At 38.5% G+C, this 14,897-nt stretch overlaps 1 protein-coding gene across 2 annotated transcripts in view; it reads left to right on the forward strand.

Annotated features, from left to right (window-relative positions):
* Positions 1-14,897, forward strand: part of RNF125 (ring finger protein 125) — a 52,355-nt gene that overhangs the window by 19,250 nt on the left and 18,208 nt on the right. For both annotated transcript variants that reach the window (XM_053902535.1, XM_019465467.2), the window contains exons 3-5: positions 1,212-1,306; positions 3,390-3,480; positions 13,439-13,546. In XM_053902535.1, coding sequence (XP_053758510.1) covers positions 1,212-1,306; positions 3,390-3,480; positions 13,439-13,546 — 294 coding nt within the window. The remainder of the gene's footprint in view (positions 1-1,211; positions 1,307-3,389; positions 3,481-13,438; positions 13,547-14,897) is intronic.

A 14,897-nucleotide genomic window follows, 5' to 3' on the forward strand; every position in this document is an offset into this window, starting at 1 on the left:
GCTTGCCATCTCTTACAATGTCTTCTACAATTTTGTGTCTAGAGTAGACACTCCATGAATTTATCAATTCATTTGTCAGTATACAGTCCCCAAATTTCTAATTTGTATGAAGAATGTTTATCTTTGTTTTTCAAGAAATACAAAGGAAGAACTTTTAACAAAAGTAATAACGAGATGTGAAAGAATTGACGTATAAAGTTGGTTGTTAAAAGTTGGAAAACAGTGTTTTGACAGCTACCTCAATCGGTCCTACTTTGTACATCTTTTAGGTGGATATGTGTAAAACAAGGATATGTTTTCACTTTTCCACTTGCTTTTGTTTTTGTCTTTTGTTAAGCAATTATAACAGTTTCCTTACACGTTAGATTTCATGTTTGAGGTTTAACTTCCGTAGTTTGAGTGAAACGAAGCAGGGTGGGTCGACCACCTTACCACAGCAGTACAAAGCTTCTTTTAGCACAAGATCTTATCAGTTTCTAATGAAACATTTAGTAGAATATGTGTTATTTAGCCACAGACAGCCTCATGGTTAGGATCTCTGAATGTATATCTGGAGGAACAAGGGCTCTTTATTCTGCCTTGGTAAAAATGGACTGTAAGAACTGTCTTTTATGTTTGCTCTTAATGGGGCCATTAAGTATACTGTGTATTGTGAATTCATGTAATACCATTGGATATATTATAAAACCGTGGTATTTATATCTTTCCCTGAGGGACAGGATTTCCTTTACTTACTATGACCGTCTTTAAAATTAAAATCCATCTATTGGCTCTTTTTATCTGTCATTGTTTTCCTTTCCCTCTGTCTCTTTTTACTGTTTTCTTTTTTCTTTCCTCCACCTTGCTCTCTTTGTCCTCTCCCCTTTTTCTTTCTTACTTCTTAACCGTCACCAGATTAGGTAATGGCATCCAAAAAAAGTAAATTTGAGTTAATAAATGTCTTTCCACTTTAAAAAACATATGCTTTCTGGAAGAACCAAATTCAAGAACTCAACATTTGGGTCTTTGAAGTATTAGAGAAATTTCTAAAGTGTTATTTGTGATAATCCCTTAACTTTGTTGTGCTGTTGTCATGAATGCATCCTTTTAATCAACTGACCCCACACTATATATGATCTTATTTGAAATAATGAAAGTAATAAAGCTGGATCATAAGACTTCATTGAGCCCCTTTGCAACAGGCAATTTATTTTGAATTTGCTTTTATATAGGTTTGCCTCAGCGAAATGAGGGCACACATAAGATCTTGTCAGAAGTATATAGATAAGTATGGACCACTGCAAGAACTTGGGGAGACGGCAACAAGGTTTGTTTCAGCACAACATAGTTGAATGCTAAATTTGATATGCTTGGGAGAGAAGTTAATAGACTGGAACAGTTAACTGTTTTATTGTGAAAATATGTATGGAGTTGTGTTTAGGCTCTGAACCATAACACCTACTATTGGTAATCATTTTACAAAAGAATTTTGCTTTCTGTACTTGAAAAACTTTGCATGGGGGTACCAACCAAGCGCTGCAGAGATTGGAAGAACTTCCTCAGACAAGTTTGTATTAAGGAAGATCCAAAACTAAAACATGAAACTGTTCAAGTTCCTCACGGCTCTATTTTCTGACTAATAGATTGACGTAGATCCTGGATTCTTTTTCACTCTTCCACTGCCATTGCTCAGTGCCCCAGCTCGTTTCCTCTTGTGTTGCTGGTTTGTCTTTAGAAGGGAGGAAGTGACACCTCAGTATATAGTCTAACAAGGAAGAACAGGTCTGGGGCAGGCGTCTTTTTTGTGGGTAATCTTATGGGGCTGGAGGAAGGATGGAAATGGTTAGTAGGGGCAATGAAGAATAGTGATCATTATTATTTTTTCCTTTAAAAAAAGAGAAATGAATCTGAGCCATTACTCTCTTGATGGCCAGAGTAATTACAAAGGTTGGAGTCTCTCCCTACCAAAAAAATATGGAAATGATTTGTGTTTTCCTGCATGGGCTGATGGCTTTGAAACCATTAATCTAAGTATGAGCTCAGTTATGAATAGTGATATTCAGTAGGAGTGTGACTTTTTTTCCCTCTCCTGAAGGAAAATGTAGTTTTACTTATTTTAAGAAAATGCACTGAAAGCTCAAATTTCCTAACCTGAAAGTCTAGATGATTGCCCCCTTCCTTTGTTTTACTAGAGATTGCTTTGCAAATGTATCCATTTATTGTAGGGTTAGTTTTATACCATGATGTTATAAATTTTAAATGAGTATTTTAGCTCAAAGAAGAGTATGAATTCTATTAGCTTGGTTGCAAGGACCAGTAGGAAGGAAGGACAATAAATGGGTTAGGAAAATGTATGTGTTTGATTGTAAGGTTGTTAGCCTTTATAAAAATATAAAAATATATCCAGGCTAATTTAAATCCTAATTTCTTCTGCTAGTTAGAATTAAGTAATAAACAAAATAATAGAAAATGAGGAGGGTTGTTGATTAATCAGTCTTCTAGGATGGAGTAAGATTTGCAATTAAGATAGAGATCTTTGCTTCATAGAAGAACTTAACTGCTGCATGATTCAAATTTTTAAAATTCTTAAGGGTATAAGTCTTAGGGAACAGGAAGTTATATCTATGATAGCGAGCAAAAAATTTCAAGCCTCCATATTGTACCTATGCGTTTAAGGCAGCACTGTCCAATAGAACACATATGTGAGTTTATGTTTTCTAATAACCACACTAAAAAGGCAATAAGAAACAGCGAAATTAATTTTTAGTGTATTTTATTTAACCAAAGGTAGCTTAAGTGTTACCATTTGAACATGTAATCAATATAAATATTTTTGAGATATTTTGCTTTTTTTTATATTAAGCGTTTGAAACTCACAGTGCATTTTGTACTTCCAGCATCACTCAATTTCAATAGCCACATTTTAAGTGACAACAGACGTATATGGCTAATAGCTACTGTACTGGACAGCACGGACGTAAAGGTCAAATACTCCTTATAGTCACCTGTAGTAATATGCTGGTGGGGCTGAAGAACAAACAACACCCAGTTATGTTTCCTGAATTAGGAGAGGGAGGAAGAGAAAGAGAAAAAGTAACCCAGGGACAGCTGGGTGACGTGGTCCCGGTTTGTCAGTAAATGGGTGCTCAGACTGCACTTCGCTTCCAAAGAGAATAAAGTGCTTCACGTGCTGCTCTAGCCGTTTCTCCACGGTGGCCCTGGGAGGATACTTAACTTTTCTCCATGAGAAAAGGCATAGGCATCTGACCATTATCAGGATCAGAAAAATAATGTCAAATCTGGAAGTTTCCAGAACAAGGGCTGGAAACTAGATCCGCCTACGTTCTATTGCTTAGCTCTAGTTAAATGCTAGCAATTTTAGTCGCTTTTGTATTCTGTGCAATTTCCAGGTGTGTATGTCCATTTTGTCAGAGGGAACTGGATGAAGACAGCTTGCTGGATCACTGTATCACTCATCACAGATCAGAAAGGAGATCTGTGGTAAGGAATTTTGTTACTATATACTTCTGCAAAGTCTAAGTTCGGTATACACTAGAAATCCATTCAATAGGCTTCTGCTTGTAGATATATTATGAAAGATAGTTTATGTCAAGGTTGTGGTAATTCTGTGACTGTTAACAATATGTGAGTGGTAAGAATTACTAATGTGCAATCACTCGGTCATTTATGAACTTAGACATTATCTCTTACAGATAATTATGGGCATAATCAACTAAGACGATCAAAACTACACAGCTAAAATCGAACTTGAGTATACTAACTGTGGTCACGTCCTAAGTTAAAAACATTTTTTAATAATGCAAATAAGGTTATCACAATAATTCACTAGAAATGAGCAGTAGGAAGTTATTCATCTTCAATCTGTTGTTTTATTTCACAGTCTGAGTATTTATCCATATGCGTGCACAATAAATATACATATTGCTTATCATTTCCTAGGTTCACTGCGATGCTTCCTTTTTTCTTTTCAGCCTGGCATTTTAGTTCTACTTTGCAGTGTAACTTTTATGATTTTCATTTTGGTATAGTTGTGAGGGAAAGCAGGGTGGTGATGGGTACATTACTTAGCCATTTTACTATTTTTGTACCCTTGTTACCAATTTTAGGATGTGAATTCATATTGTACATTTGAACTCTTCCTTCTATTGGATTTTTTTTCCTGAGAGGAAATCCTTAGATTTATCTTTCTGGGACCAAGAGAGCAAACTTTATAATAGTTCTTGAAATATACTTCTAAAATGCATTCCAGAAAGGTTGAGTCAATTTATATTTGTGTAAGCGATTGATGAGTAAACCACCTTCATCTTAACCTGGCCAACAGTGGGTACATTTACTTTAAAATTAAAATAAAAGGGTCGCCTGGGTGGCTCAGTTGGTTAAGCATCTGACTCTTGATTTGGGCTGAGGCCATGATCTCGCAGTTGTGAGATCCAGCCCCGTGTTGGGCTCTGAGCTGACAGAGTGGAGCCTGCTTGGGATTCTCTCCCTCTCTCTCTGCCCCTCCCCGCCCTCTCTCTCTCTCTCTCTCTCTCAAAATAAGTAAATAAACTTTACTTTATTTTTTTTAAGTTTATTTATCTTGAGAGTGACAGAGACAGCACGAGTGGGGGAGAGGCAGAGAGAAGAGAGAGAGAAAATCCTAAACAGGCTCCACACTGCCAGTGCACAGCCCGACACAGGGGGAGCTCTAACGCACAAAGCTGTGGGATGGTGACCTGAGCAGAAACCAAGAGTGGGACGCTCAACTGACCGAGCCACCCAGACACCCCTAAATAAATAAACTTTTAGAAAGAAAGAAAGAAAGAAAGAAAGAATGAAAGAAAGAAAGAAAGAAAATTAAAGGTCTAGCAGATATAAAATGATACCTCGAAGATTATTTTGAGTTTTATTTTAGTTTTATGTTATATATATATGTGTGTGTGTGTGTATACACACACAGACATATATGTATGTGTATCATTTATATAGATATGAGTTTTGTTTTGTTTTTTAATTTGAATTTTAAGGTTATTTTGCTCCATAAAATCCTTTTGGAAAGTGATGAGATTGAAACATAGGTATATTAGATAGATAGGTGATAGATAGATAGATAGATAGATAGACAGATAGATAGATAGATACAAGGATAGTTCTCTCAACAATCCTAGAAGATAGGTGTGATTACCTCCATTTTACAAATGATAAGTTGAGGCTCAGAGAAGTTAACTAAGTCTTACAAGGTCACACAGCTGTTAAGTAGCAGAGCCACAACTTGAACACAGTAGTCTAATTTCCAGAGCATGGTCGACCCCAATGATCTATTAACAGGTTCACAAGAAAAGCCACACAATATGATCAAAGATATTTGTTATTGATCCTAATGGCTTAGGCATTTTGGTTCTTGGAATGGCTTGATATGTGTTGGGAGAGCAGGGGAGACTGTCACGGGCTTTTACGGCTTGTAAGTTGCTCTGTGGGAGGAACTGGGCTAAGGAGCTATGTTATGATAGGTCCCTGGGGAGCTAGAAGAAGTTAGAAGAAAGAGTTAGGATGGCATAATAATAGCTACCATGTACTGAGTTCTAAGTGCTTCCTTGTCTGCTGACTACCCTGTGGAGGTATTATCACACAGCCTGAGTCCTAACCACTAGTACCCAAGTGCTACTCTGACTGGAGGAACACCAGGTGCCTTGGGCCTTGGTCTTAGGCTGCATCACAGGAGTAATCTGGGGCAGGCCGTGTACTGGTCTGTCCATTGGTACTGTGTACGTGGCTCCAACAGAAGCCCAGTCCTCGTGCTCCTCAGTTTGCCTATCAGATTAAAGGTGCCCATGGAAGCTAGGTCTTCCTTGATTTAGAGGTCGCAGACATCATTGAAGAAAGCCGACCCAAGGGCAGAAATAAACCAGAAATGGTGGGATCAGATTGCCCATAGAATTAATAGCTGAAACCTAGCTTTATAGGAGATCATCTTTGGTGAAAATCCCATTAATGTCTTCACCTCTGTGTCATCATTCCTAAAATGGGGATGATGATGATAATGATGCCCTTTTCACCGGGTGGTAGTAAGTGAGTCAGGTGATAATGGTGGGCTGCTACCGCTTTTGCAACTACATAAAACCAAGGCCAGTGGAGATTTCAAGGAAGCCGTGTACCCTCACTGTTGGGGAACCCAAGCTGGGAGGGGTGTGAAGTAATGAATTTCACAAGACCAGGATGCAATTGTGGCCTTGAGGCAGGAGCAGATTGTTCACAAAATCCATGGTTCAGTAATAACACGAGGGCCGTCTAGGTGGCTTCTAGCACAGAAGACCTTCAGCTTCCTATGTTAATGTTCCATGCTTGAATAGGAAATCAAGACAGGTGTCACTCTGAAGGATCTAGAGCCACTAGAATTCAGGAGATATGCTTTGATTATGAAAAGGCTGGAAGCAGGTACTGTGGCATAGTTGAGGTTCACATGCTTAGGGATCCCCAGTCGGGGAAACACCTCTCGGAGAAGTCCTATGTCCAAGGCTGATTCTGGACTGGTTTGGAAGTTAGCAAGGAATCATTGCTTTCAGGGGCAGGGTTGCTGGGTTTGCTTGCAGATAAGATCAGTGACATCATCTGACCTATCTGGCATAAGAAGTTTCATGGCAGTTAGAGATTTGAGCAAATGATTCTGCCTTCTAGATAAAATTAGATAATTCAGAGATGGAACCCCAAGCAACTAATCTTTTCTTTCTTTTCGTAAGACTGGGGTAGTGGGTTAAGAACATCAGGGAATTTTGAATTTTCTCACATGCAGCTTTAAGAACCAACAGCTCCTTGGGGTGCCCGGATGGCTCAGTCAGGCAAGCGTCTGACTCTTAGTTTCAGCTCGGGTTGGGCCCTGCACTGACAGCATGGAGTCTGCTTGGGATTTTTGCTCTCTCCCTCTCTGCCCCTCCCACGCTTGTTCTCTGTCTCTCAAAATAAATAAACTTAGAAACAACAACAACAACCAACAGCTCCTTTTTGCCACACAGTAGTAATATTCTGCAATGTTTTATTAAAATTTTTTTTAACGTTTATTCATTTACGAGAGACAGCACAAGCAGGGTAGGGGCAGAGAGAGAGGGAGACACAGAATCCGAAGCAGGCTCCAGGCTCTGAGCTGTCAGCACAGAGCCCGACGTGGGGCTCGAACTCACAAGCTGTGAGATCATGACCTGAGCCGAAGTCAGATGCTTACATGACTGAGCCACCAGGTGCCCCATCTGCAATGTTTTATTTAAAAAAATTTCTGGAATATTAAACTCAAAGGAGGCCAATGACATAAACAGCTTGCTTCAGATTGAATTGTGAGACCGCTTTTGAGACAAATTTGGTATTTTGTCCTCTAAAGGGAAGATGTTTCAACAAGAGCCACACTTTCTGGCTATTCTTTTTCTTTCAGTGGTTGGCTCTTATTTATCCTTTAGAACTCCTCTTAAATCTCACTTCCTCAGGGAAGCCCTCCTTGACCCCCAAATTACTTGTAGCTCTTGCTTTTCTCTCCTCTTTTTTTCTTATTCATCACAATTTGTAATTGTGTATTGATTTCATGTCTGTCTTTCCCTGTAAGTTATTCAGTTCATGAAGTCATGGAACCTCTTGGTTCAACACTGCTTGGCCAACTGTTGGAAGACAACCTAGCACATAGAAGGATATAGTGATTACGAAAAATAAGATATTAAAGAAAACATCATTTCATTCAAAGGATGCAGTAGTCTCTTAATTTCTGCCTTGCTCCTGAGATTCATTCCTTAAGGGAAGGGACGGGACTTTTATTGGTTTGGAACATAAATTGTGGTGACTAGAGCCTGAGCCACCTGCCCACAGAGGTTTATTTCTGTGGATATTTAGAATATCTGTGACTCGACTGGGTAGTGGGAGAATATGTTTTGGAAGGAAGAAAAATCTGTATTAAATTTGCTTTCAAACTCTTACTAAATTAGATGTGCAGTCTGGTACCTTAATTTTGGTTACATATTTGTCTGTAATTATTTTCGGTGCATGTCTCTTTTCTCTTTTTTTTTTTTTTTTGACTCAGGAATTTTAAATTTCTTCCCCAAATGGCGCTTGGCATCAGATGGTTGCTGTGGAAAAGTTAACCTAAACCACAGATCTGGGTGTCCATTGTAATAGATGTTCCGAAGGATTGAAGTTGGTTGTAGCTTCTAATCTGGAGGCTGTTTTTCACCTGTGCCGTTCACCATCAGATAAAGTCCATACTGGGATGAGGCCAACATCTGTTGAATGCACACTGCACAATGGTTGATTCCTAATCTGAGTAGCGTGGCCCAGGAGCACTGAGTAGAGGCAAATAATAAAGGATGAGCTGATATTAGCCATTGGCAGCGGTAGGGAGAGTATAGGTGAACACTTAGGTACTTGGTAATGATTAGTAACTCTCGTACCATTTCCTTCCCCTTCCTATTCTTACCCTCTCCTCCTTCAGGTCAGATCCTTCAATGTAAGACACACAAAAAATCTTTAGAGTACTATAGCTGTTGGCCTGTTTTATAATGTCCTTCTGGTAGATGTACAGCAGAAGACTGAAGTCTCATCTCCACTAGTTCCTATTAAAATCAGACGAAAAACAAAAGCTACTTAAAGTTCCAGGCTTTCTGTATCTTTCTCCTTCGCTAGATCTCAAAGCTCCTTAATCATTGGGCCAGGGGTTAGCATCTCTGTACCTCTGACTCTTGACATGGGGCCTCCAGAAACCAGAATAGGTGCTCAAATGAACCATCTATTGAGCAGAACTGGTCCCAGTGTATCCTTCCAGGCTCATGTCCTACTACTTCCTGCCACATGCCCTGTCTTCAGCCTCCTACAGCTTTTCCCATTGCCTAAGCAGGCCTGTCCTTTTAGATCTCCTGCCGTTTCCCACATTGATTTTTCTGCCTGTTGATGTTCCTCACTGTGGCATTGCTGGCTCGTTCTTCCAGACTCATTTCAGTTACCAGCAGCTTGGCTGAAGCTTTTGCTGATTTCCTGGGCAAAATTAATGATTCCCTTTTTAGGTCTTGAACTGTTGTTTTGAGTATAACATTTGAACATATAGTGTAACGTCTCAGGTATAGCACTTGCTATGCAGTAGTAAAAGTATTTGCTTCAATGATAACAATAGCAGCCATTTAATATTTGTGCCAAGGACTGAGCTCATATAATGACTGAGCTTCAGAATGTTAAATGATGTGTTTTAAATACACAAACAGCCCTGCAAAGCAGAGATAGTTCTCATTTTGCAGGATAAGATTAGTTACTTGCCAAGGTTAAGTCAGTGAGAGGTAGAGATGAAATGGGAAACAATTTTCCAGGTACTGGGAATGCAGGAGTGAACAGGACACATGTAGTTGCTTCCATCATGGAGCTCCAACTCTTCAAGAACAAGGATCAAATAGTAGTAAATATATGGTGTTTACTGAGTGCCTAGTGTGTACCTGGCACATTAAGGACATTATCTCTAAACATCATAACTGCTCTACAAGGTAGGTGGTAGGATCTCCACTTCACAGAAGAGGGAAACTCATGTGCTGAAGGTCACATAACGAGCAAGAATCTGCAGGGATTTGAACCCAAGGCTCTCTGATTTCACAGGCCATGCAACACAACCCTATCTTTACTGGTTCCCGTATTCCAGGTTCCTAGCACATAGTAGAGGCACAAGAAAGAGTATTGAGTGAACATACTTCTATAACTAGTCTCCCTTCCTTCACACCACAAAAAATTAATGTTGCTTTTCCTTAAAATATTTCTTGGTCTCAGCTGTGTTCTCATTACTACATAGGGGTCTCAGGGTAGATTAAGTGCTATCTTGGGATAGCATTTTGTGATTAGAAAATCGGAAATGATTATAAAGCAATAGTAACTTAAACGATGTAATTTTATTAAAAATAAGGCAAATATTGGGGCGCCTGGGTCACTCAGTTGGTTAAGCATCCGACTTTGGCTCAAGTCATGATCTCCCACTCTGTGAGTTCGAGCTCCGTACGGGACTCTGTGCTGACAGCTCAGAACCTGGAGCCTGCTTGAGATTCTGTCTCTGTCTCTCTCAGCCCTTCTCCCACTCACACTGTCTCTCGCTCTCAAAAATAAACATCAAAAAAAAATAAATAAATAAAAATAAGACAAATATTAACGGAGTAGCGCAAAATTCAGAAGTATATGTTTAGATATTGAGCATACTGAAACCAAGACCTCCATAAAACAGTAAGAAAAAATTGCATAAAGCCCTCATTGAAATGTAAAGAAAAATGTTATCATCCAAGCAGATAAATTAAACACTGTTATATGAAAAGAATGTCGAATTGCCTATTAGGAGGCCTAGATTCCCATTCTGATACTTCAAGTGGTATAAATTTAAGTTAATTTTTTTCCTTTCTGAAATTGGGTTCCTGAAGGGAATAGGATAATAAATTAATCGGGGCGCCTGGGTGGCTCAGTCGGTTGGACTCAGGTCATGATCTCGAGGTTCACGAGCTCGAGCCCCACACCAGGCTCTGTGCTGACAGCTCTGTGCTGATGGCTCAGAGACTGGAGACTGCTTCAATTCTGTGTCTCTTTCTCTTTCTGTCCCTGCCCCGCTCACAATCTGTCTCTCTCTCCCTCAAAAATATAAATAAACATAGAAAAAAATTAAAAAAAATTAGGTTGTGAGGATCAAATAAGAATAGTACCTAATTTAATGCCTAACACATACCTTGCATTCAGTAATGATTCTGCATCTCATATTTATTTATTTATTTATTTATTTATTTATTTATTTATTTAGAGAGTGAGAGCAGGAGAAGGACAGAGAGAGAGGGAGAGAGAGAGAAAATTCCAAGCAGACTCCACACCATCAATGCAGAGCCCAACTCAGGGCTCAAACTCATGAACAGCAAGATCATGACCTGAGCCAAAATCAAGAGTTGGATGCTTAAACAAATGAGCCACCCAGGCACCACTGCATCTCATATTTTAAAATGAATGCATGAGGAAATGGAATTTTTAAAAAGAAACCTAAGTTAAAACATAATAAAGTAGTGTCTGTTAAAGAAAGTCATTTAAATTAGCCATTAGGGATATACAAATTAAAATCATGATGAAATACCACTGCACACCTATCAAAATGATTAAAATTTAAAAAAATACACACACACACACACACACACACACACACACACACACACACACGGGGTAAGGTTAAGCATCCGACTTCGGCTCAGGTCATAATCTCACCGTTTGTGAGTTCAAGCCTTGTACTAGGCTCTGCGCTGGCAATGAGGAGCCTGCTTGGGATTCTGTCTCTCCCTCTCTCTTCCCCTCCTCCACTCGTGCTTTCTCCCTCAAAATAAATAAACTACAACACAATACAGTTAAATTTTAAAAATATAGACAGTACCAAATGCTGGTGATAATTCAACATTGCTAGTAGGAATGTAGAATGGTACAAGCACTCTGGAAAATAGTTTGGCAGTGTTTTACAAAGTTAACCGGAAACCTCACCATATGACCCAGATATCACACTCCTGGAAACTTATTCTAGAGAAATGAAAACATGTTTATGCAAGCATCTGTATACCAATATTCACCGCAGCTTCATTTATAACAGCCAAGAACTGAAAACAACAAATGTCCTTCAGAAAGTAAATGGATAAATTGGCACATCCACATCATGGAGATCTACTCGGCCATAAAAAAGAAGGAACTTTTGATGCATTCAGCAACCTGGGTGAATCTCAGGGCCATTATGCTCAGTGAAAAAAGCCAATCTCAAAAGATTAATCCTATTTATATAACATTCTCAAAATGATGAAGTTCTAGACGTAGAGAACAGATCAGTGGATACCAGGGTTTAGGGAGAAAAGACAAAGTAAAGAGGAAGCCCAAGGAAGTTCCTTTGTAATGACATGGCAGTTCTGTATCTTGATTGTGTTTGTGGTTATATAAATCTATACATGTGATAAAATTTCATACAACTACACAGGCACACCGAAAAAACTGAGTTCATGCAAAAATTGGTGGACTCTAAGTAAGGTTTGTTGTTAATTGCCAATTTACTGGTTTTGATAATGTACTACAGTTACGTAAGATGTTGCCATTGGGACGGGGCGCTTGGTGGCTAAATCAGTTAAGCAGTTAAGTGACCGACTTTGGCTTAGGTCATGATCTGATGGCTTGTGGGTTTGAGCTCCACATCAGGCTCTCTGCTGTTGGCATGGAGCCTGCTTCGGATCCTCTGTCTCTCCCTGTCTCTGCCCCCACCCCGCTCATGCTTGCTCTCTCTCAAAAATAAGTAAGCATTAAAAAAAAAAAGATTTGGGGGTATCTGGGTGGCTCAGTCAGTTAAGTGTCCAACTTTGGCTCAGGTCATGATCTCACCACTTAGGAGTTTGAGCCCTGCATTGGCCTCTGTGCTGACAGCTCAGAGCCTGGAGCCTGCTTGGGATTCTGTGTCTCCCCCTCTCTCTGCCCATCCCCCACTCGCACTCTGTCGCTCTCAAAAATAAACAAACATTAAAAAAAAAAAAGATGTTGCCATTGGGGAAGCTAGGTGATGGGGTCATAGGACCTCTGACATTATCTTTGGAATTTCTCATGAGTTTATAAATGTTTGAAAATGAAGAAGGTTATTTTTTAAAGCCATTACTGCTATTAAATTAGGAAAATATGTGTAAATACTAATTGATGCTAGTGGGTTGTAATCTATATTGCTGGTGGAAATAAAAAACTTTAGGGCAATAGATATTAGGAACTACAAATGGTCATAGTTGTTGACTTGCTAATCTCCATTGTTCTATGAGAATTGTTCTATGGTGTTCTATGAGAATAATTCCCAAAAGGTGAACACTATAGATTACATCATTTGTAATAACAAAATATCTGCATACCAAAAAAATCTTATATATTTCAAGAGCGAGGCAATTAATTGATCTGCTAACTGCAGTATTGTTTAAATAATAAGTTGATAAATATGTACAGAAGTGCCTATGAAGAAATAAATGCAATTTTACTTAGTATTATTAATATTTATGCAGTTTTAAAATATTATGCTGAGGGGGCGCCTGGGTGGCTCAGTCGGTTGGTTAAGTGGGTTAAGCGTCCGACCCGTGATTTCAGCTTAGGTAATGAACTCATGATCATGGAATCGAGCCCTGTGGCAGGCTCTGCACTGAGAGTGAAGCCTGCTTAAAATTCTCTCTCTCTCTCTCTCTCTCTCCCTTTGCCTCTCCCCTGCTTGCGTGCACATGCCCATGCTCACTGTCTCTCAAAAAATAGATAGATGATAGATAGATAGATAGATAGATAGATAGATAAAAAATAAAATATTATGGTGAGGAGTGGCCAATAGATTCATAAAGCTAAAATTCACTTTGCTGAATAGTTTTTTTAAATTTTGTAAAAATTCTGACACTAATGATTATTTTTAATTCTTTCTTGAACTGTTGGTTTTCTTCATTTCCAGTTCTGTCCACTCTGCCGATTACTACCTAATGAAAATCCAGGCAGCTTCAGTGGCAGTTTAATAAGACATTTGCAAGTCAATCACACTTTGTTTTATGATGATTTCATAGTAAGTATATTTTCTTACTTTTACATTGTTTCTATGTGGTGTGTGTTAACCTTACCTTTTTAAATTCAAGCAAATAAAATTATGGTGGAAAAAATGTGTATAGACCTGAAGTTAAGTAATAGCATTAAGTAGGAAATTATAAAATATAGTGTTTTATAAACTTGACTATTAATATGAGTTATCTGCCTTAGACAAAATTATTTTCTCTGTGATTGAGATAATTGCTCCTTGTATAAGGTACTAAAGTTCACTTTCAAATTATTTTAATTTTTACTCTAGTCCCTCTGTGTGTCTAGTTTTAATATTTATGAAGTTGAAAACGTAGGTACCTGAGATGAAATTAAATCACATGAGTAATGAAATGGCTCAGAGTTTATTCTGCATGCAGTTGATAATACATTGAATGGCTAATAACAGATATGGTGTTATCAGTGTAGTGAGACACACAGGTCATGTTTTATTTAAATTCCATAAAACACAAAAGTCATGTTTATTGAACTTTTACAAAACTGAAAAATTTTTATTAGGAAAAATTATAAACATGTACAAAGGTAGCCAAAACAGCACCATGAACTCCCACAGGTCATCAATAACTACCCATCAGTAACTACCAACTCATGGCCAGTCTCATTGTATTAAGAATTTTTCGGGGGGCACCTGGGTGGCTCAGTCAGTTGAGCATCTGACTCTTGATTTTGTCTCAGGTCATGATCTCATGGTCGTGGGATCAAGTCCCGTATCGGGGTCTGTGGTGGGTGTGGGGCCTGTTAACATTGTCACTCTCACTCTTCCTTTGCCCCTCCCTGCTCACATGCGCTCATGCATACTCTCAAAAAAATAAAAATTTAAAAATTTAAAAAATTTAAAAAGAATTTTTTTCTTTCAGTATTATTAGTAATTGACTTACAGCACTGTGTAAGTTTAAGGTATACAGTATAATGACTTGTTTATGTATTGTGAAATGATTACCACCAATAATTTTACTTAACATCCATCATCTCATATAGATGCAAAATAAAAAATTTTTCTTTGTGATGAGAACTTTTAGCTTCCAAATACACCATACATTGGTGGTAACTATAGCCTTCATGTTGCGCATTACGTCCCCAGTATTTATTTATCTTATAAGTGGAAGCTTGTACCTTTCAACCACCTTCATCCAATTCCCTCTCCCCCACCCAAGAATTTTTTTTTTTTTTTTTTTTTAGGATGGAAGAAAAGTTAGATGTAGTATGAATAGTTCTAACTTATGACTGTATTTCCCATGATCAGGAATGAGAACAACAAGCCAGAAGTTAATGTAGCCTTTGTTCTACTTTGCTCCATGTGTTGCCATGTGAGGGTAATGTGT

The sequence above is a fragment of the Panthera pardus genome, unplaced genomic scaffold (genome assembly GCF_024362965.1).
Source record: "Panthera pardus isolate Hobbes unplaced genomic scaffold, ASM2436296v1 HiC_scaffold_15, whole genome shotgun sequence".
Lineage (NCBI taxonomy): Eukaryota > Metazoa > Chordata > Mammalia > Carnivora > Felidae > Panthera > Panthera pardus.